Source organism: Dermacentor andersoni, chromosome 1 (assembly GCF_023375885.2).
Source record: "Dermacentor andersoni chromosome 1, qqDerAnde1_hic_scaffold, whole genome shotgun sequence".
Taxonomy (NCBI): Eukaryota; Metazoa; Arthropoda; class Arachnida; order Ixodida; family Ixodidae; genus Dermacentor; species Dermacentor andersoni.
This window is the reverse complement of record NC_092814.1, coordinates 265116449-265137617: the sequence shown is the minus strand read 5'-3', so window position 1 is coordinate 265137617 and position 21169 is coordinate 265116449. Positions and strand designations below refer to the sequence as shown.

General features: G+C 44.1%; 1 protein-coding gene across 5 annotated transcripts in view; it reads left to right on the top strand.

Annotated features, from left to right (window-relative positions):
- Positions 1-21169, top strand: part of LOC126548203 (EEIG family member 2) — a 100524-nt gene that overhangs the window by 26692 nt on the left and 52663 nt on the right. For all 5 annotated transcript variants that reach the window (XM_050196351.3, XM_055063087.2, XM_050196350.3 and 2 more), the window contains exons 3-4: positions 12880-13000; positions 19811-20001. In XM_050196351.3, the coding sequence (XP_050052308.1) occupies positions 12880-13000; positions 19811-20001 (312 nt within the window). The remainder of the gene's footprint in view (positions 1-12879; positions 13001-19810; positions 20002-21169) is intronic.

Sequence of the window (21169 nt, the reverse complement as noted above, 5' to 3'; positions counted from 1 at the left end):
TGTTTCATGGTGAAATAACCTGCTTACTACAATGCCCCGATGCCGCATTATCGGTTATAACGATGAAGTCTGGCTGCTGGGTGTCCGAGCCGAAATGTAGTGAAATGCGAAATGCTTGAAAAGAAAAAAAGAAAATGAGAAATTCGAGCCGCTGCAAGATGGGCCGCTGCTCCAACAGCCACCGCGCGCTAGTTCCGTGCGCCTCTCTCCCATTGCCTTTCCAATCCTCCGAACACGAATGGGCTGCGCCCATAGCCTTAAGCCATTACAGCCTCTGTGCACATTAAAGAATGTTGAGTTGCCAAAAAATGATCTTGAGCCGACCTTGAGCCCTCCACTTTGACATCTTGCATCGCCCACTGTGCCGATTTCGGACACAAATCACCATTAATTAAAAGCTCCTTTTTTCAAACTCGTGTCTGGAGGAAAGGAGTGTGTTAGATTCAAAGGATATCGAAATAATTATTTTTTAGGATATGCATACCTAATTTAAAACTTCAGTGTCATGACAGACACTACAAAAAAAAAAAAAAAAAAATCTGTAGACCCTACTCACAGCTGTTGGAGAAAACAGTCTTAAGATATTATCATGCATTCATTGTTTTGCTTTTTGATAGTGACCCTTTTTTGTCGGATTGTCACTGATGTGAATTTTTCACTTCATGCCAGACGCAACATTGATCAGTCAGGTTCTTGACTCACCATTTGAAGGGGCTTTTTCTTCTTCTTCATCACTACAAATGTGTGTGTGTGTGTGTGTGTGTGCGTGCGTGCGTGCGTGCACGCATGAATGCACATGCAGAAGTTTTGGAGGGGTGCGAATAGTGATTTTTGAGGCTAAACGGTACCAGAAGTGAACGAAATATGAACTGGATTTTGAATAATGAACACCGTTTTTCACCATTGATATAAATTGCATGTTCCCATTCCCATCCTACTATTCATAACATTAGCAAGTTTGTCATTGCTTTGCCCATTACGAAGCACACTTTATCAAAAGCACGAATCGAGCATTAGAAAGTTTTGTGTGCTGAAGATTCTTTGTGGCATTCGTGATTGTGAATTATCAAAGTGAAGTTTTACAAGGTAGTCCTGGGAGTCTGTTAGCATCTATGTATACCTTCGAGACTAAATCATAAACACCTGTTGACCGCAGAGATGGCAAGGTGAAAAAAGCACTTTTTGTTAAAATGGTCATGGCAGATGTTGCCACTATTGTATCAGATAATGTTGAAATTTGTTGTGTCTATTCATATGAGGGGGCACACAGATGCAGGTTGGATAATTAATACAAAGAATACCCATTGCCAAATACTATGTCTGAGCAAAATTTGTGTGTGAATGATCACGGTTTAAGTGGAAAAGTCTGGCTCCTCAAGCGAAGTGGAGCGTCCGACTCCGTAAGGTCTATGTCTCGGATAAAATTAATTGCATTTTTTGCTTCAGTTTTGTGCTTGATTGTGATTACTTAATGATGTGAAAGTCTCGAAAACAATTACATAAATATTTGCTTTTACAAATAATGGCTATTGGATTCGAGGACTAAATTGAATGCATGATAATCTGTTATTTCAAATATTCTCGCATCCTTAAGAAGCTCATGCACAGTTGCATTGGATGGAAATTATTCTGCTATAGTCAAAGGGTATCAAGTCGTAGAAAAGCATTCCGAATGAGCATGTTATCTCCAGCTTTTGCTAAGAATATTTGGTATTTGTTACGGTGCATTACAAATATAAAAGTTTACATTTACAACTAAGTGTGCGCTTACTTTTTCATATTGGTAAAATGTCCCCTCAGATGATCATTGACACATGTCAGTCTGGCTGATAACGGCATTTCCCACATTATAGTGAGAAAAAGGCAGCTGAGTCAGTTGATTTAGTGTTAGTTACTACCATATGAAGCTAACAGATAATGAAGTCATTGAAAGCATAAGGAAAACCAACTGTTATTATAAATTGAGGTGTTGAAATGTAAAATGCAAATTAATATCAGTGGGGCCAATTTTAGGATCACAATAACAAAAGCATGGGCCTATAGAAATGCATGAGTGCCGACCGGGTCCTTCGGTGGGAGTCGAATTAAAGGGAAGCTGAAACACTTTTCGAAAAAAATGAGTTCCCTGCAGCATTGTACAGTTTTGAGTCCACTCAATACGAATATCTCGTTTAAAAAAGGCGGAAACAAACGCAAGCAGCTGTTTTTTGCAAGAAAACGCGCCAGCGCCTCAGGGCATCGCGCGAACGCCGCTGTTGCCCGTGATTGGTCGGGACCGCTGTGACGTCTTTCACGGGGATCGCCGGTCGGCGCCGCCGTTACAGAGCGTAGCACGCTGGTATGTTCTGGCTTCAGAGCTGAGTTGTAAGCATTATGGGACGTTCTCGCTATCTCGGACAGCTTGTATTTTCGCCGTACATGTTCGAACCGACAGCCGATACAGGTAACGATGGCGGTAAAGGTGGCAACGCCGATGTTGAGTGTGCCAACAGAGAGAGCGATGTATGCACCTTCTCGCGAGTTAGAAATCGTAGTTGAAACGTATGTTTTTTCATGTATTAGCACGTTCCAATGACGGGAGAAAAAACGCGCTAAAGTGTCACTGGGAACTTGCTGCTGGAAGAATGCCAAAGCACTACCTTCTCATTAGATTGTAAACACGGGTGCAATTCCGCGATGTCAAGCACCTTGCCGCTGCTTGTGTAAAGTTACGTGGTTTTTTGCGTGTTGATACACGATCGTGAACATAAGTGCCGCGTTTCAAAGCGCGCACATACAGTGCTGCGAGGTACAGTCATGGAAGTTGCTTATCACACGCATCCAGAGAGGGCCATGGTGATTATGTGTGCAATATTCATACTATGGTTCGACGACATTACGATTGTGGCTCGATCAAGAATCGATATGCGTGCTGCATGCTAGTGTTGACATACAGATACTATGCAGTTTTAACGCCGCCGTATGGTAAACATGGTAACATTACGGTAACTGCAACCGTACATCGAATGTCGCTAGGCAAGCCTATACTCCATTTCATACCTCAGGTGCAACGCTGTGAAAGCTACGCAAGAAGTCCGGTCACCAAAATTTATTACTCCCCGCGTTTCCGTCTATGCTTCGCAGCGTGCCAGTGGCGTTTGCTCGCGCGAGTATGCACGTGAAGCTGCCGCGACGGGCTGCAATTAAAATATAACGAAATGCAAATTGATTTATTACAACGTTTTAGCAGCCGTATAAGTACACGGATTGTTTCTATGGGTAAATTCTCTCTCTTCTTTTTTTTCATTCAGAACTGAGCGACTCTCGGCGAAGGCCGCTTTTCGAGGTGGCGAGGTGTTTCTTCCTGATTATGAGGCACGCCGTAGTGGGGGACTCCGGAAATTTCGACCACCTGGGGTTCTTTAACGTGCACCTAAATCTAAGTACACGGGTGTTTTCGTATTTCGCCTCCATCGAAATGCGGCCGCCGTGGCCGGGATTCGATCCCGCGACCTCGTGCTCAGCAGCCCAACACCATAGCCACTGATCGAGCAACCACGGCTTGCCCGCATCGTTGTCAAGCTCCGATGATAATCACTGTCGCGGAAATGGTCCGAGCACAGCACTGTTGATTTCGTCCGCACGAAATTATCTTTCCTCACCGCAAGGACCCACTGCGCTGCAAGCTTCTTGTCCTTAGGGAACATGTGAAACACCACATCGTCTCGCCCGCCTTTGTTCGCACAGCCGAATGCTGCACAGAACGAGGGTATGTTGGGCGCCCTTGGCTGTAGGCACTCACGCAGCACAGAAAGGAAGCACAGTTCACGAAAATCGCAAAAGGAAACAAACGTCAGCGGCGGCAGATCTCTCGTAGCGTCGTTTAGTAAAGCGCAGGACGGAAAGAAGCATGCCAGCACATGCCAGCACGCCGGTCCGGCAGCACGGTCCCCGTGAATGACGTCACTCTCGGCGGTTCTCTCCTCCGGCTGCCTCCTCGCCCGGCTCTCCGAGAAGCGACGGGGGTGTGTCCACGGGGGGGATTTAGAAAGCGATTTCCGCCCCTTATATTAACAAAACGAAGAAAAAAATTCAGAACCGTAAATTAATAGGTCTGTTCTTCTAAACCCCAGAAATTCATCGAAATTGAAAACCGTTTCAGCTTCCCTTTAATGGAAGTGTGCCGTAGTGTGTTAACTTAGTAGCAAAAGACTGGCCAATAAACCCTTATATGCTACCTCATGGCATCAAATTTGCCAAAGTTGAGGACATTGCATGCAATGAGTGAGATGATGATGGTACTGGGTATCTTTTTTTTTGTTAGTTACTACCATATGAGCAAACAGACAATGAGACTAGAGAAAGCATAGGGAAAATTAACTTATCTTTAATTGAAGTGTAAAATAATAATAAGCAACTAACTTTGACCAAAAGACAGCTTGCTGTGAGTGGGAACCAAACCCACATTTTCTCGCCATGAGTGGTGCTGGCTAACACTTCCAGTGCTAATCTTGTGCATATTTGGCACATATACCCAAATACTGAAGTAGGTTGAAAGTCCCATGGTAACTTAATGGTAAAACACTGCATGCATATTGTGGCAGATGTGGATTCAGCTCCCACCTGCAGTAAGTTATCTTTTCGTTTGCCTTAATTTTTCTTTTACTTGTCATTTATTTTTTTCAGTTAAATACAACTGTTGATTTTTCCTATTCTTTCTGTGACTTCATTGTCTACTTCATAGCACAGTATATTGATATTTCAGATATTATGCTGCAGGGGGTCACCTAACAAAAAGGGCGACATACTTTTTGTTGCACTCTTGTTTAGTCTCACCTTCTGCAGCAATCTAAAGACAGACAGTGAGCCTGCTTGAGAACTTAAAAATTTCATCTGAATGTTGTACTTGCTCATGACCCTAGCAAGGTTGTACAAGACTTTCGCAGATATGGGATTGCTTCCAGCCTTCACTTTGTTTGCGTGGCTTCCACAAGATATTGGCTGTCCCCGTTCTTTGTCCTCTTAGGAAGGTCTTAGTGACACTCATAGTCAGTATGAGAGGAAACCCAACTTGCTACGATATCAGCGCCTGATAGTCAGAACTCCTGCATCTTGTGACGTCACAAAAATGCTGGCAGCGTGCAAGTTTTTATCATCTTATTGTCCATAGCTTGCAGCTATCACTAGCTGAATGTCTAGTACGCCTTCACTTCCAACCCCTGGAAAATGCTTGCTGCTTAGACTGCATGCATAGGCACAACACTTCTCATTAAGTTCCACTGAGCCTGTTGGCATAATTACTTGATGCTATTTTCATTACCTCAAAAGCTAGTTTATGGCTACTTCTCCCACTGACTTCTGCTATCACTATGAAATAGAAACATTGTTGCTCTGATAGACATGGCAACTGTCAGCCTACCCACTTCAGGCCAAATATACAGCAATATCTATCATTTGCCCCCTTCATGAGAAGTGAATATGATGTGAATATGATCACACTATCATATCATATTCACACAATCATATTCACACTATCAATCAGGTGATAGAGAAATGTGCGGAATATAACCAACCATTATATATAGCTTTCATTGATTATGAGAAAGCGTTTGATTCAGTCGAAACCTCAGCAGTCATGGAGGCACTGCGGAATCAGGGTGTAGACGAGCTGTACGTAAAAATACTGAAAGATATCTATAGCGGCTCCACAGCCACTGTAGTCCTCCATAAAGAAAGCAACAAAATCCCTATAAAGAAAGGCGTCAGGCAGGGAGATACGATCTCTCCAATGCTATTCACAGCATGTTTACAGGAGGTATTCAGAGACCTGGATTGGGAAGAATTGGGGATAAGAGTAAATGGAGAATACCTTAGTAACTTGCGCTTCGCTGATGATATTGCCTTGCTTAGTAACTCAGGGGACCAACTGCAATGCATGCTCACTGACCTGGAGAGGCAGAGCAGAAGGGTGGGACTAAAAATTAATCTGCAAAAAACTAAAGTAATGTTTAACAGTCTCGGAAGGGAACAGCAGTTCACGATAGGTAGCGAGGCACTGGAAGTGGTAAGGGAATACATCTACTTAGGACAGGTAGTGACTGCTGATCCGGATCATGAGAGTGAAATAATCAGAAGAATAAGAATGGGCTGGGGTGCGTTTGGCAGGCATTCTGAGATCATGAACAGCAGGTTGCCATTATCCCTCAAGAGAAAAGTTTATAACAGCTGTGTCTTACCAGTACTCACGTACGGGGCAGAAACCTGGAGGCTTACGAAAAGGGTTCTACTTAAATTGAAGACGACGCAACGAGCTATGAAAGAAGAATGATAGGTGTAACATTAAGGGATAAGAAAAGAGCAGATTGGGTGAGGGAACAAACACGCGTTAATGACATCTTAGTTGAAATCAAGAAAAAGAAATGGGCATGGGCAGGACATGTAATGAGGAGGGAAGATAACCGGTGGTCATTAAGGGTTACGGACTGGATTCCGAGGGAAGGGAAGCGTAGCAGGGGGTGACAGAAAGTTAGGTGGGCAGATGAGATTAGGAAGTTTGGAGGGTCAACATGGCCACAATTAGTACATGACCGGGGCATTTGGAGAAGTATGGGAGAGGCCTTTGCCCTGCAGTGGGCGTAACCAGGCTGATGATGATGATGATGATGATGATGAGAAGTGAATGTTATTGTAGACTTCTGCTTCCATTTATTACAGCGAAGCTGTCTACTCTAGCCCTCGTATGCATCCCCCGCATGCATTCCCAGTGGGTTACCCTGGCCGGCTTACATTTGTATCATGGTGCGGGGACAGGAATGCGTAGGCTAATCCCGGAGATAGTGCAATACCGGGCTGTTATGATTGGGGGTTCAGTCCCATCGCTCGTGATCCGTTGTCAAGATTGGAGTCCGGCATGAATTAGAAGGTAGCTGGCCCATGCCATCGTCCAACTTATCCACACTGAGGATGTTGATGAAGGGAAGGACTGCTTCTCATGGAGAACGAGGAATATGGGTTTAGTTACAGTATTTACATGCAGTTCATCAGGCTAGCATGACTGCGAGAGAAAGTACGTCAGTCTAACACGACTGCTTGAGAGAGTGTCTCAGTCTAACATGACTGCTTAAGAGAGTGTATCGAGCATCCACACAACAGCCGTTTATAAACACTTGGTCCTCCCCCGATTCCAAGGTGGCGGAAACGTTCGTCCTGTCATCGTAAACACGCCGCCTCTCCGCGGGACGGTTTACACACACACACGTGCACACACACACACACACAGGTTCTCGGTCTGAAACCGACATCACACGAATTTCGTAGAACTCGGAGCGGTCCCTCGCAGGCGCCCGGGTAGCCATTGTCCTGCGTCTTGGTCGGCGCGTGGGAAGGGGCCTCCGACGATGTTCCCACGGCAACTCCCCCACCTGTAGCAGATCAGGTCCGCATTGGTGGGCTCGGTAACAGTAGTTGGCCCGCCGAACTCATTCAGTCACAAGGGCGATTTAGTGACGCCGTGGCTAGAGGTTTGCGGCGGCGCTCCAGGAAAAGATGACATCCGCGGTCGCAACTGGTTGGCAAAACTTGCACTGCAGCTGGCCGTTCTTAACAGGGCTAACCTGCGGCAGAGGGGAAGCAGGCTTCAAGCACTCCGCCAACTGCCAAAAATAAGTTTAATATTTTGGCTCCTAATAGAACCACACAAATTCGGCGTTGTAAGAAAAACACTATATATATATGTAGATATATAATGTGCACTTGGTGTAGCAAGTTCGCCTTCATGTGCTTTATTTGCTTTAAATCCTGTTTGATGAATATTGAGAAGGGGAAAGAGTGGAGCGCCGGCGCTTGTGCACATGGCCTGCGCTTCTGTGGTTATAATGTCACACTCATAGGAGGTGCCGGCACAGCTGCGGCAGTGCTTGCAGCAGATGCATGGGAGGTGCGGTGACTGCGGTGGTGCTTGTGTCAGTGTAGTGTGGTGCCGTATGCAAAAAAGAATGATTTTATAATGTATGCAGCTCGTGCATGCAGCCTAAGCAGCTTCGCTGTTAATCCGTCCCCTTATGAATGTTGCAGCCCCACAAATATTTTATTTATTTACTTATATAAGTACCCTCACATGAAATGGGCATTACAGAGGGACATGGTCAAAAAAGAAGCTTAGAAGGGCCATGACATGGTTCTCTGCTATTCTCATTTTAGCATTGTAACTGAAAATAAAGGGGCCAATATGGTTACAGACAAAGAAAAGAAGCTCTCTCAGCACATGTTTTAACCCGTAATTCCAATTTAAAATTGCTGTCTCTAAGGCTCTCTCTCCTATCAACAGCGACCACCATTTCTGACATGGATTGTGTGATGTCAAGAAGTGAGAGGCTACCGCTGTGTTGTCTTCTCCAAAATATTCCAAACCCACATGCATGCCTTGCTGAACTCTGAAAAATAAAAAGGACTGGCAGTTGGAAGTTACCACAAAGAGAAGCTTTGAAAGCACCAAATATAATCTAAATTTAGTCCTTGCATGAAACCTCACCTCAAAACTTTACAGTAAAACGCAAGATGCCACGTTAGCCATCTGCACCAGCACATACATAAAAACTGATGTAAGACAGAACAGGCCAAAGCAGAGCTTTTTGGGGGTATCACCGGTGTCGGCACTCACTAAATGGCAATAAGATGTGCAAGGGGCTTTCATGACAGCTGAAAATAACTTCTGGCATAAAACTTTTGATTATAAAATTGGGGTACACGAGCATCATGCAAAACGCTTCCTTTCAAGCCCCAGCCATGATGGAAGTACTGCGCCAATTGCGCCAAACTGTGCCGTTAAGGAAATGCTGGTACATGCTGCATTGAATTGTTGTTTATTGCGGTGATTGCACCTTGCCTGCGCCGACGTGCACCAGCTCTGAATAATCTAGAAGAAAATGCTTAATTTTGCTCTGTACCCACCATGGTTGCTCAGTGGCTATGGTGTTGGGCTGCTGAGCACAAGGTCGCGGGACGAATCCCGGCCATGGCGGCCGCATTTTGATGGGGGCGAAATGCGAAAACACCCGTGTACTTAGATTTAGGTGCACGCCAAAGAACCCCAGGTGGTCAAAATTTCTGGAGTCCTCCACTACGGCGTGCCTCATAATTAGAAAGTGGTTTTGGCCCGTTAAACCCATGATTTTTTTAAAATTTTGCTCTGTGTTGAGCTTCATTGAAGTAATATCTGCTTGAACGAATGTGATGGCCATGGCGGCGAGGACACTTCACGTGTGCATTACGTACAACCTTGTTAGTTTGGAGCTTTATGAGCATAGTGGGCGAAATTCTCATTAGTTGCCGGCTGAGTGCCCATGGGCCCAATTACCGCCAATACGGCTTGCCAGTTTAGGGCTGTGCATATGGTGTCACGTGCAGTTGCCAAAGAGGTCTCTAGTATGAACATACAGACGGTGAACATTCTGCAACAACTTGCCACCCACCACTCCTGTGACTGGCCAGCACAGACTTTTTGTCATGGCTATGTGTTACTAGGCCTAACCAGTGCCGCTTCATCATGATTTTGTGGTAAATGTTGCGATTTAGTGCGGAGTTGAGAAGAATTTCTAAGAAGTGGTCATATGGCATTCTGGAAGTCAAGAAATTGCTTTGCCAAGAAAAATTAGTGTTAAGGCAACAACCTGAATGGAGGAAACTTTTTTTACAGCCATTGTGTTTGCGGCACTAAGTATATGCGCATGTCTCGGGCAGGGCCCAGGACCCTCCCCCTCTTTTTCTGGATCTGCCAGTGTCTATAGAGAATGCGGTATGGCTGTGCGGAAGTCTCAATAATCGGAGCAGGTACGAGAAGTCAATCAGTGATGTACATATTGCAATGGGACAGCTACTTCGGCTAGTTGGCTGAAATGCATTTTTTTTTATTTATTCAAGCATATTTGTCATTGGGTGCACTTCCATAGGTGGCAATTGATTTCTCGCTACTAAAAGCATGGCATATTTGCTTTCGTTTCGCGATCAATCACTGGTATCTACATGCATTAGATTAAATTTTTAAATATGGTGTGTGCAGTCTAGAAATTGTTTTTATGTTGATATGGTGACTTACAGTTATGAAGGCACATCTTCTTGTCATGTCTTTCTCATGGTTGCTTAGCGACTTTGACAAATGTGTAGACCACATTTTATTATGACTAGGCATCCTAACATGGAAAGAAAAAGCTGCGTAAGCGGGACAAGGAAGTAGACACAGATGCACAAGCCGCACACCGCTGCAATTCCATCTGTGCCTGTTGTTAGGACAACAAGTCTTTGTTTCTGTTACATCTCGATTTACATTTCTTAGACGTGCTCCTAATCAACTACCAACTTGGTGAGCTTGTATAGGTCAATGTCATCAATTGAGTCACCTTAAAAATTTGCAGAGGTATTTAATAAATAAAAAACAAATAAATATAGCAGGCATTACCAAATCCTGATGGGAGCTTACTACTGTCGTTGAAAAGGAAAGTGTACAATAATTGCATCCTACTGTTGCCAACATATGGGAAGCCTAGAGGTTGGGCGTAATGTTAAGAGACAGGAGGAGAGTGGTGTGGATCAGAGAGCAAACGGAGATAGCCAATATTCAAGTCGATATTAAGGGAAAAACATGTGGCTGGGCATTCTATGTAATGCGTAGGGTAGATGACTGGTGGACCATACGAGTTGCAGATTGGGGGCGAAGGGAAGGGAAGCGCAGTCGAGGACAACGGAAAGTTAGGTGGAGTGAAGAAATTAGGAAATTCACATGTGCAAGTTGGAACCAGTTGGTGCAGGGCAGGGGTAATCCGCCTTTTTCATGTTCCTGTGCTGCCCTCTGCCGCACGCCACTGGAAACGTTTTGGAAGGGTACCGGGACTTCCGCCTGTTGACTTATATAACGTTTTCCGCGTTGAGATTGCATCGGTTGTGCGTTTTGTGGATCGCGATGAATTATTAATGGCTTCTCTGGGGCAGCATGTGGTTCCTGGAAATCATGTAGCACTCATTGACTGCTGGGTGATCAGGCCTGAGTGTGCTGTTGTGCTAACAGTGTGGCTGATAAAGGTACGCGAAGTTCTGTCTGCCGACACGGCTGCCTTGGAGTTTGTTGTCGCTGATGTCCGCTCGTAGGTTTGTTTCACGCGCGCACACTTTTCTCATTTCTCCTGAGAATGGTTTTGCTCCATCACTTCATCCCGTCCGACGAGAAACGCAGCGACACAGTACACGAACAAACCTGCCGCTGACAGTAGGCACGAGACTTTGGCAAACTTTTCTCTTCGCAACTTCACTCGGGAGCGAAATAAAAAAAAAACGTGGAAACGTGGAATTTTTCAACTCTTTGGCGTCCCCTTTCTTATGGATTAGGATTATGTTAGCGTTCTTCCAAGATTCCGGTACGCTCGAGGTCATGAGGCATTGTGTATATAGGGTGGCCAGTCTTTCTAGAACAATGTTCCCACCATCCTTCAACAAATCTGCTGTTACCTGATCGTCCCCAGGTGCCTTCCCCCTTTGCATAGCTCCTAAGGCTTTCTTTACTTCTTCCGGCGTTACTTGTGGGATTTCAAATTCCTCTAGACTATTCTCTCTTCTATTATTGTCGTGGGTGCCACTGGTGCTGTATAAATCTCTATAGAACTCCGCAACCGCTTGAACTATCTCATCCATATTAGTAATGATATTGCCGGCTTTGTCTCTTAACGCATACATCTGATTCTTGCCTATTCCTAGTTTCTTCTTGACTGCTTTTAGGCTTGCTCCGTTCCTGAGAGCATGTTCAATTCTATCCATATTATACTTCCTCATGTCAGCTGTCTTACGCTTATTGATTAAGTTGGAAGGTTCTGCCAGTTCTATTCTAGCTGTAGGGTTAGAGGCTTTCATACATTGGCGTTTCTTGATCAGATCTTTCGTCTCCTGCGATAGCTTACTGGTATCCTGTCTAACGGAGTTACCACCGACTTCTATTGCACACTCCTTAATGATGCCCACAAGATTGTTGTTCATTGCTTCAACACTAAGGTCCTCTTCCTGAGTTAAAGCCGAATACCTGTTCTGTAGCTTGATCCGGAATTCCTCTATTTTCCCTCTTACCGCTAACTCATTGATCGGCTTCTTGTGTACCAGTTTCTTCCGTTTCCTCCTCAGGTCTAGGCTAATTCGAGTTCTTACCATCCTATGGTCACTGCAGCACACCTTGCTGAGCACGTCCACATCTTGTATGATGCCAGGGTTAGCGTAGAGTATGAAGTCTATTTCATTTCTAGTCTCGCCGTTCGGGCTCCTCCACGTCCACTTTCGGCTATCCTGCTTGCGGAAGAAGGTATTCATTATCTGCATATTATTCTGTTCTGAAAACTCTACTAATAACTCTCCCCTGCTATTCCTAGTGCCTATGCCATATTCCCCCACTGCCTTGTCTCCAGCCTGCTTCTTGCCTACCTTGGCATTGAAGTCGCCCATCAGTATAGTGTATTTTGTTTTCACTCTACCCATCGCCGATTCCACGTCTTCATAGAAGCTTTCGACTTCCTGGTCATTATGACTGGATGTAGGGGCGTAGACCTGTACAACCTTCGTTTTGTACCTCTTATTAAGTTTCACAAGACCTGCCACCCTCTCGTTAATGCAATAGAATTCCTGTATGTTACCAGCTATATTCTTATTAGTTCTATTATTATTAATTATAATTCTATTATATTATTAATTCTTTGTCCCATATTGCACTCCTGGCCATTTGTTCACTCTAGCCTTAGGCCATATCATTGCACTTCAACTATTCAGACATGTGACAAGACAGCTGCTAAATCATAGTTGACTTTTGAAATGCTCGAATGCTATTTAGCAAACTTGAAATAGTTTTCTTGCTGTGTTTTGTCATTTCACCAGGGAGGAGGTTTGCAACCACTGCGTGAAATGGGACTCCAAGTTCGTCTTCACATGCAAGATGAGTGCCAACGCCAACACTGGGGAGTTGGACCCCTGTATCTGCCGAATTTCCATCAGGAAAGTACGTGACCTCATGATATCCTCTCCCATTACACTTCTATTTTTACTTTTTTTTTTCATTCTTTGTTTTTCTTTCAGTGCAACAGTTTGGATACAATGGGGTTGCAATGGTAGCTGTTTTGGCTTTTTGCCTGGCCTGGCCCAGTATTATGTAGTGCACAAGGTGACTGTCATATTCAAAGTCAGCTTCAGGTTGAAGAAACAAACCCTTCCCTCCTCAAGATTCCATCTGGGGTCCACAGCATGGCAGCTGGGCACGCCACCACTAACCTATGCCAACAGCTTAAAATGGGCTTTAAACTGCATTGCATAACTGGATTTCCAAGTCTTGTGTCATACCCATTAGAATGCTAGACTTACTCCAGGGGATCCCTTCTCCAAATGCATTCCTAAGTCTTGCACCATGCCTGTTTTAACGTGATAGCATTAAGGGGCCTGTGTTGCAGAAAATTCGGTGTCAGCGTCCAGCGTCGGCCATCTTGTGAGTGAAAAATCAGTCTGAACCATGCACACCCAATCACGCAGGCCCTCCATGTAGCGCCAAGATGTTACTGAACTAATTGAATTTCTTGAAGTAAAATGCATCAGAAAAATCGTAAAGTATGACATACACACAACCTACAGACATGATAGCGTTGGATTGTAATTTGACTATACAAGAAAACATAATTCTGTTACATGGAAAGTCAAACACAAACCCCTTTTCCAGCATTTCTGCCATTCATAGAGTGGCGTGCCCGGTTCCTTGCAACACCATTGAAACTGTGCTCGTCTCTGCACATCCGCGGCCCACGCAGGAGGCCACGTTTCTACCAGAAAGCTCACCTTCATGCATAGCGTTCGCTGCCAGCGTATCCTGGTAAACATTATGGTTACATAAGCTGCAGTTGCCAGGAAGCGTGAGAAGCAGTTGGGGATCATTAAATACCGTATTTACTCGCGTAATCCTCGCACTTTTTTTTTCCCTGAAAATCAACGCGAAGTTTGAGGGTGCGATAATTATGCGGGGAAAATTTTCAAGCAAATGTTTCGGAGTGTTAAATGCAAAGATGAATGGGTGCAAGATCAGGATTGTCAGGTCCGCAATTGTAAATATAACGAAAACATTACTTTCAAGCGTAACTTACCTTCGTTATGAAAGTACAGGGTGAACGTAAGCTCAAGCTGCTAAAGCACTTTATTTGCCACGCGCAACCTCCCCGTCACTACTCGCGTTGCGTACGTCCTGCAGGCAATTGTACTCTTCATCAGAGTCCGTGTTGACACTGGAATCAATGGTTTCTTCATCTTCCGATGCTTCTTCGTCGTCCCACACCAGGTGGTCCTCGGTTGCATCCAGGATGTTCGAAATTCCTGTTTTCTCCCAGTCTTCGGTCCACGGAAGGCCCGGCGCGTCTTACCAGTCGTCTTGAGTTCGTCGTGCTGCCGTCTCCAATACCGGACGCAAAACTCGTTGACGCCGAAGTGTCTGCTGGCGGCGTGGTTGCCATGTTCCAACGCATACTCAATAGCTTTTAGCTTAAAAGCAGCTGTGTAGCTTGCGTAGCGTCCCATTGCGAAGTGGCACAAAGAGCACGGTGCAACACGCGAACAAGGCAAACGAGGCCTACGAGACACTGGAGCGCTGGAGACACCTTCGCAAAATGGCGTAGCGGTGGTGAGTGGATGAGCGGTAGCGGCGGTGGCAGCGGATGATAGCACAGTACCGCCGCCTAGTAGCACGCGCGCCCAACCATGGCGATCGCTACGACAAGCAGACGGCTCGCGGCAGTAATTTTGGGGGTGCGATGATTATGCGGGGAAAAAAAAATTTTCCAATTTTTGATAGCTAATGTGGGGGGTGCGAGGATTACGCGAGTGCGAGCATTATGCGAGTAAATATGGTACTATCACATTCCACTCTTAAAGGCGAAGCTTAAGTAGTAGTTATTTTTGAAGTTAGTGAATTTTACTATGTGTGTGTCTCCATATATGCTTGAACTGTTTTATTCTGAACTAATAACCATTTTTCAAGTTTAGTCCAGCTTCACTTTTGCTGAAGTTTAGGTTTGTTTTGGCTCAACACTCTGGTTACTAGTGGCAATGTGACATCTGTATTACTCATCAGAAACTGTGGAACCTGTACTGCATTATGTTTAGCAGTTTTTACCAGTTACTGTGGTCTTGATGAGAAGCTATAACTGGAACACTAACTCAAGGTAGTTAATGACACTATGCCCAATTCACTTCTGGGCCACTAAGTTCCAACTTCCAATAGCTCAAGGGCCCCTCACCAGGTCTGGCCATCTTGTGCTGACAAGCGCAGTGCATACAACGCGCACTAACAATCATGTCTGCTGCGTATTACATTGTTGCGCACTGGGGAAAGAGCTGAAATTTCAAACCAAATGTTGTTTGCCCTTCTCCTCACGGGCGCCGCGCTCCCAGCCAGAGAGGTGATGTATCTGCTCAAGTACGCCGACGTACATGCATATGCTGTGACGTCGCTCATAGTGACACGTGGCTTCGAGAATTATTCAAAGCAACATCTGTTATTTGTGTAATCTGTTGCTTCAATAGACAAATTGTTTTTGTTTTACTTGGTACTGTAGCAAGAGATATGTATACTTCCGTTTCAAAAGCTTTGTCTGTTTGTTCCTACCTTGTTCAATTGCGTGCAGACAACAGAACTATGCGATTTTCTACTGTGTTAGCGATCATGCTCTGTGATCTGCTTGTGTTTGTCTAAGTGTTCGTGTAGCACTGACTTATACTGCTAGTCAGGTGTTCTCGTGCACAGTGCACAAAATTGTGCACTGCGTGAAACAAGACAAATGCAGCAGCTCACATGCGACACTGTCAGCGAAACTGCGCAGCACAGCAAAAAAGGGAGGGGAAAAAAAATAAAAGGCAGGGCCTGTGGTATATATGTCACTCGATCCTTGAACTCTGGTATGGGAGTAGGCAGGGAAGGAATTTCACATGCGGAGGCTAGATGGGGTGAGTGGAGAGTGTTATGTTGGCAGTGACACTCGCCTCCTGAAGTCATGTGTTTGCGGCTCTGAAATATTTCTATCTCGGCTATTAATCAACCAAATTGAAAAATTTGTGCGGTAGAACATCCCCTAGAGGACCCGTAACAATTTCCAGCGTCTAACCGAAATTTTCTACATGACCTGGTGAGGGGACCTTTAAAAGGGATGGTAAAGTGTAAAGTAAGTTGAGCTGTAATCTTAAGTTACCCTTCTACAATGCCAAATAAAGTCACACTTACTGTGAGAAGAGGCTTGGTAAGCCGAGGATAGACACAAAAAAAACAAAGGCTGAAATTCCCACACCATCTTGCAATGATGTGTGGATTTTGACGGCTCCTACTTGGTAAAGGTATTCTGAAGAAGCCAAAGATTGAACTTGGCAAGTTTCAAGAACCTTAACTGAGCCACAACAGCCAAAGTGCAAGAAAATACTTCGTGACGTCACACTGACGTGCGAGTGCTGGAATCGCGGTGCTATGTTGAATAAAAGAATGGAACTTTGACCTTTATTTTGTCTTATGATAATCAACCTCTTACCACGATATTACGTGGAGACATAGGTTCTAAATCTATTTTCTTTATTTTTGGTTCAATCTGAACTAAACTTGACTGATTCGGTCAGTTTTTCACACTGATTTCAAATTTATAATTTGTTTTTTTGATAGCTACTCTGGTTCAAGAAGTAATAAAGTATGAAAATAAACTCAGTGCGTACTTCTTACAGGGCTTTTTGGCAATTTAGCCTTGCGAAAAGCAGAGAGTAAGCTCTAATGCCAAATACTTGCTCTAAGTGGTAATGCTATTTTTATTTGTCTAAAAGCATTCTAAAGGTAAGAAAGCAGACCAACAATTACTGTGAATATATTTTTTCTTATTTTCTCTCATTATTATATTTTTTTGTAATTTGCAAAATGGTGCTACAGTGACAGACATAGCATTACCCCCTAGGTAATTTCAGTATAAATGCACTCATACCAAACATATTGTGACTCAACAACATCATAGAAAAATGCCCTGTAAGACTAAGTGCAGTGTGTAAAACATTGAACTGAGAAAACGTTTTCTAGAATGCAGCTACTGCAATATCAATGACATCATTTTGTAGCTCTATTCTTCACGACAATGGTCATACTAAGTATATGACCGTACCTTCCCAGAAAACTGGAAACAGCTTGTTATAAAGTTATGTACTGTCCCTAAACCAGCATAAGAAAATACCTTTACCACTTCATGTGCTCATTTCAATGGCCTGCATGCTGAATGAATGCAAGAATTGTGTAAAAAAAGCAGCCTTTTTATAGACAAATAAACTTGCACAAAGTTCAAGTCAAAAACGCATGAAATATTCATTGAATGTGCTAAATTGATTATTGTCATGCAACGACACTTTGCCCTACAGCATGCCAGGGCTGTATGCAGCGTCCTTTGTTTGCTTGTGCTGTTTTGAAAGTCTGGCCTTGGTAGCACAACTGTCTAGATGTTCCTCTTGGGAAAACACGGGGAATGCGGGAGATGGAAATTCAAGACGATGAGCAAAACGAGAACAAGGTGGAAGCAGAAGCCAATGTTTCGACAAGTGGACTTGTCTTCTTCAAGGCGACAGATGCTTTCTTCGCCATAGTATATATAGGTGGGGTTCTTCTAAAGGGGAGAGGGCGTAAGGTGGCTGAGAAAAAGGAAAAAAAAAACGCTACGAAACCAAACTAAGTGTTGCCTCTAGCTTGAAATTTAGCATAGCGAATAGATTCTAATGCTCCCTTTGAAACCTTTATGCCTATTGGTTGCAATGTCTTGAACTTACGGATAAGGTATGATTCTCTGTATTTTCTTTCTCGTTCAGAACGGAAATTTGACTGCAAGATGAGAGTTTAAGGTCATCAAAATGATGACCTGGTTGGTTGAAATGCTCGGCAATGGCTTTGGGAAGCTTTTTAGCTGTGTCCGCGCGATGTCCGTTTAATCTGACGTTCATTGCTTGTCCTGTTTCACCGATATATTGTTTCTTACAGAAGGAACATTCAAGCATATAAATCACATCCGAACTTGTACAAGTGAAGCTAGATTTGATTTCGTGTGTATAACTATTTGCGGTGCTTTTAATTTTAATGTCACTTTGAAGGTGCCTGCAGGTTTTGCACCTGGAGTGGCAACATGCTTTTATTACAGGGGAATGCTGTTGGCTGACTTTTGCGTGCACTAACATGTCTTTAAAGCTCCTGTTGTGGCGATAGGTAACCCTTGGTACATCTGGGAACGCTTTTCTCAGACACCTGTTACTTGATAATATTGGATGGTATTTTCGTAGGATGTTGTTTATGTTTGGGAGTGCATTAGAATATTTTATTATAAAGGCCGGCGGTCTGTCAGATTCTGGTGTAGGCTGTTTCTTCGCTAATTCCGACTGTCTCCAATCTTGACTCGACATCATAAGCTCTATCAAGAGGACTTGTGGATTGTTTCTTTCTGCTAGCGTTGTTTTAAGGTCATTTAGGTGGTGGATATAATTGTGGTCTTCGCTGCAGATTCTTCTTATTCGTTTCCCTTGTCCGACAAAAATTCCTTGCTTGCAGTGTTGCGGGTGATGACTGTTGTAGTCTCAATATTGCTGGCTATCCTTCCAGTAAAGTGTCATTCTCGGTTTTCCGTTTTCTATGTGGACCATCATGTCCAGGAAGTTGATCTGACTAGGAGAGTGGTGAGCAGTAAATTTAATACTCAGGTGAATGAGATGCTCCTCTTGCGACTTATGAAGTTTTTGTGACTAGCAGTTTGAATTTGCATTCTGTTGCGCACTGTGATGCCACACTCCTTCGGACAATATCACTGCACTTCTTGCATGATCAGCCGACTCTACCACTGTGTACTAAATAGAATGCTGTATTAGTGCAGTCTTGGATGCTGCTGGACGCACGGGCTGACCATCCAATGTCGTCAATCTGCAGAGGCCCAGTAGAATCAACGGTGTTGGTAGAATGTGCCGCTTTGGACACAACAGGTGTTTCCAGTCGTACTGTTTGTGCCAGCCATTTGGGCAGCGCAACATTGTCCGCGATCTTCAGGCTCGTTCCATTGATGCTTTGTTTTTTTGTTTTTTGTTTTTCGTTTGTAAGCTTGACACGTCTTCTTTAGGCGAGTGTCTCCTGACACGTCACAAAACGAAACAACAGTGCATCAGCCTTGGGATTGCGAGCGAAAGCAGACGACAACCCACTTAAACTGGCAACAGTGAAGATAGTGGTGCATGCAAAACAAAAATAAAAAACAAAATGGCCGCTTCGGTCTCATCAGCCAATAGGAGGCGCTGAGGGGCTCGCTTTACGCATGTAAGCTCTGCCCAATCAGAGGCCCAAAAGCACTCCTCGGAAAAGCGGCAAGAGCGGTCATTCTGTTTGAGCAGCGCCATTTTGAGCTGGCGCAAAATACACACAAAGAAACCAGCTTGAAAACAAGCCCAAGATTTCGGCAGTGGTCGGCTGCTGCTGCGGCACGGCCCAGGAAGTTTGAACAAGTTTACCTTGGCATAGGGCATTTCGTGGCTCCTGTGGCATTTCGAAAACAGATTTTTTTCTATTTACCGATTGAAATCAGCATTAATAATTAGAGCGCAGGTGCTTGAAGTTGCAAACATTCCTAAAATGCATTTTTCACAAAATAAATTTTCCAGCCTTTTTCTTTACGATTCTATAAGCCGGGTTCCCCCATTTATGAAACTAGTTTTTTAGTGATACTTCATCAGTCAATGATTTAGTGTTTTTCTGTTGTGTCCCTTAACACATTTACTGCCTTCTTCATAACAGGAGGTCAAGGGAGGCAGGTCCTTCCAGAAGCTGGGCTTTGCAGACCTCAACCTGGTGGAGTTTGCCGGTGCAGGTCTCTGCTCACGGCGGTACTTGCTCGAGGGTTACGATGCCAAGCACCGCCAAGACAACTCCATCCTGCAGTTGTCACTCAGCATGACACTTCTCTCTGGAGATCCCTGCTTCAAGGCGTATGCATATGACTTAATCGCTTTTCACCATTACTCTCACTATATTAACCCATGAAAGTAAACTTTTGAACTGCTCGTTGAATATTAATAAAAATTGGATGGCATGTTTAGAGCAATATAGTAAAGGGCCGGGTGCCACATTTTATTATTATAGAATAATCTGTTGACCCTTTCAGGGTCGATTTTTTGCTCTATGCGCCCCAGGGCCGAATTTTTTTATTGCATATTTGAAGTCTTCAGACTGACCCATTTCGAAATAAATGTACCATAATTTTTTAGTTGCCATAAAGCGAAAAAAAAAAAAATTTTTGTAGGTAAACATGCATTGTTTATTCATAAATACAGATGGGCTTCCATATATCACACCTGCCAAGTCTCCCCTGGGAGACTCGAATTTGGACCATTTATTTAGGTTGTACGGTTGACCGGAAAATCTCCTGGAAATTGCAGTTGTGCCCCGTTTCTATCTGCATCTAGCGCTTTGTTAGGTCACATTGGCACAAATAAAATCCATTTGGAAGTTCATCGCATGTGGCATTGTTAAAAAAGTAGTAGGGAAAGGCTATACATGTGCTATTTTGTTAACTGTAGTGCCGCTCCTTACACTGACGGGGTTGTTGGGTGCCCTAGTGGCCCTAGTCTTATTAAGCTAGCAAGCGAATGCCACGTTCCACAACTAGCAACACTAGAAGAACTTCACTTTGGCCTAGTTGGTGTTTACTGCATATCATATTGACCGCAAATAAAGATGGGGACAGAGGGAAAGAACACATAACCGCATATTGCCCGTGCTGTTTGTGTTCTCTCCCTCTGTCCCCATCTTTATTTGCGGTCAATATGATATGTAGCAACACTAGGCTTTCCATCGTTCTTCTCGGCGTCAGCTGCTCTGGCGTTGTGTAGGCCTACATTCACTCATGGCTTAAAGCAAGGAGTGCGAGCGCAAGAAGTATGAAGTATTTTTAATGTAGTGCTTAACCGAAGTGACGTTGGGTATTTTGTTGATACTACCGAACAATGTAGAGTGCGAGTGGCACTTTAACATTGTGAAAAAGACGAGGACGCAGTTCCGATCGTCTATGTGTGATAAGACACTAGGAAACATCCTCCTCGCAAAATGTGAAAGAAAAGGAATTTGTTGCAATCAAACATTACCTGAAGAATTTTT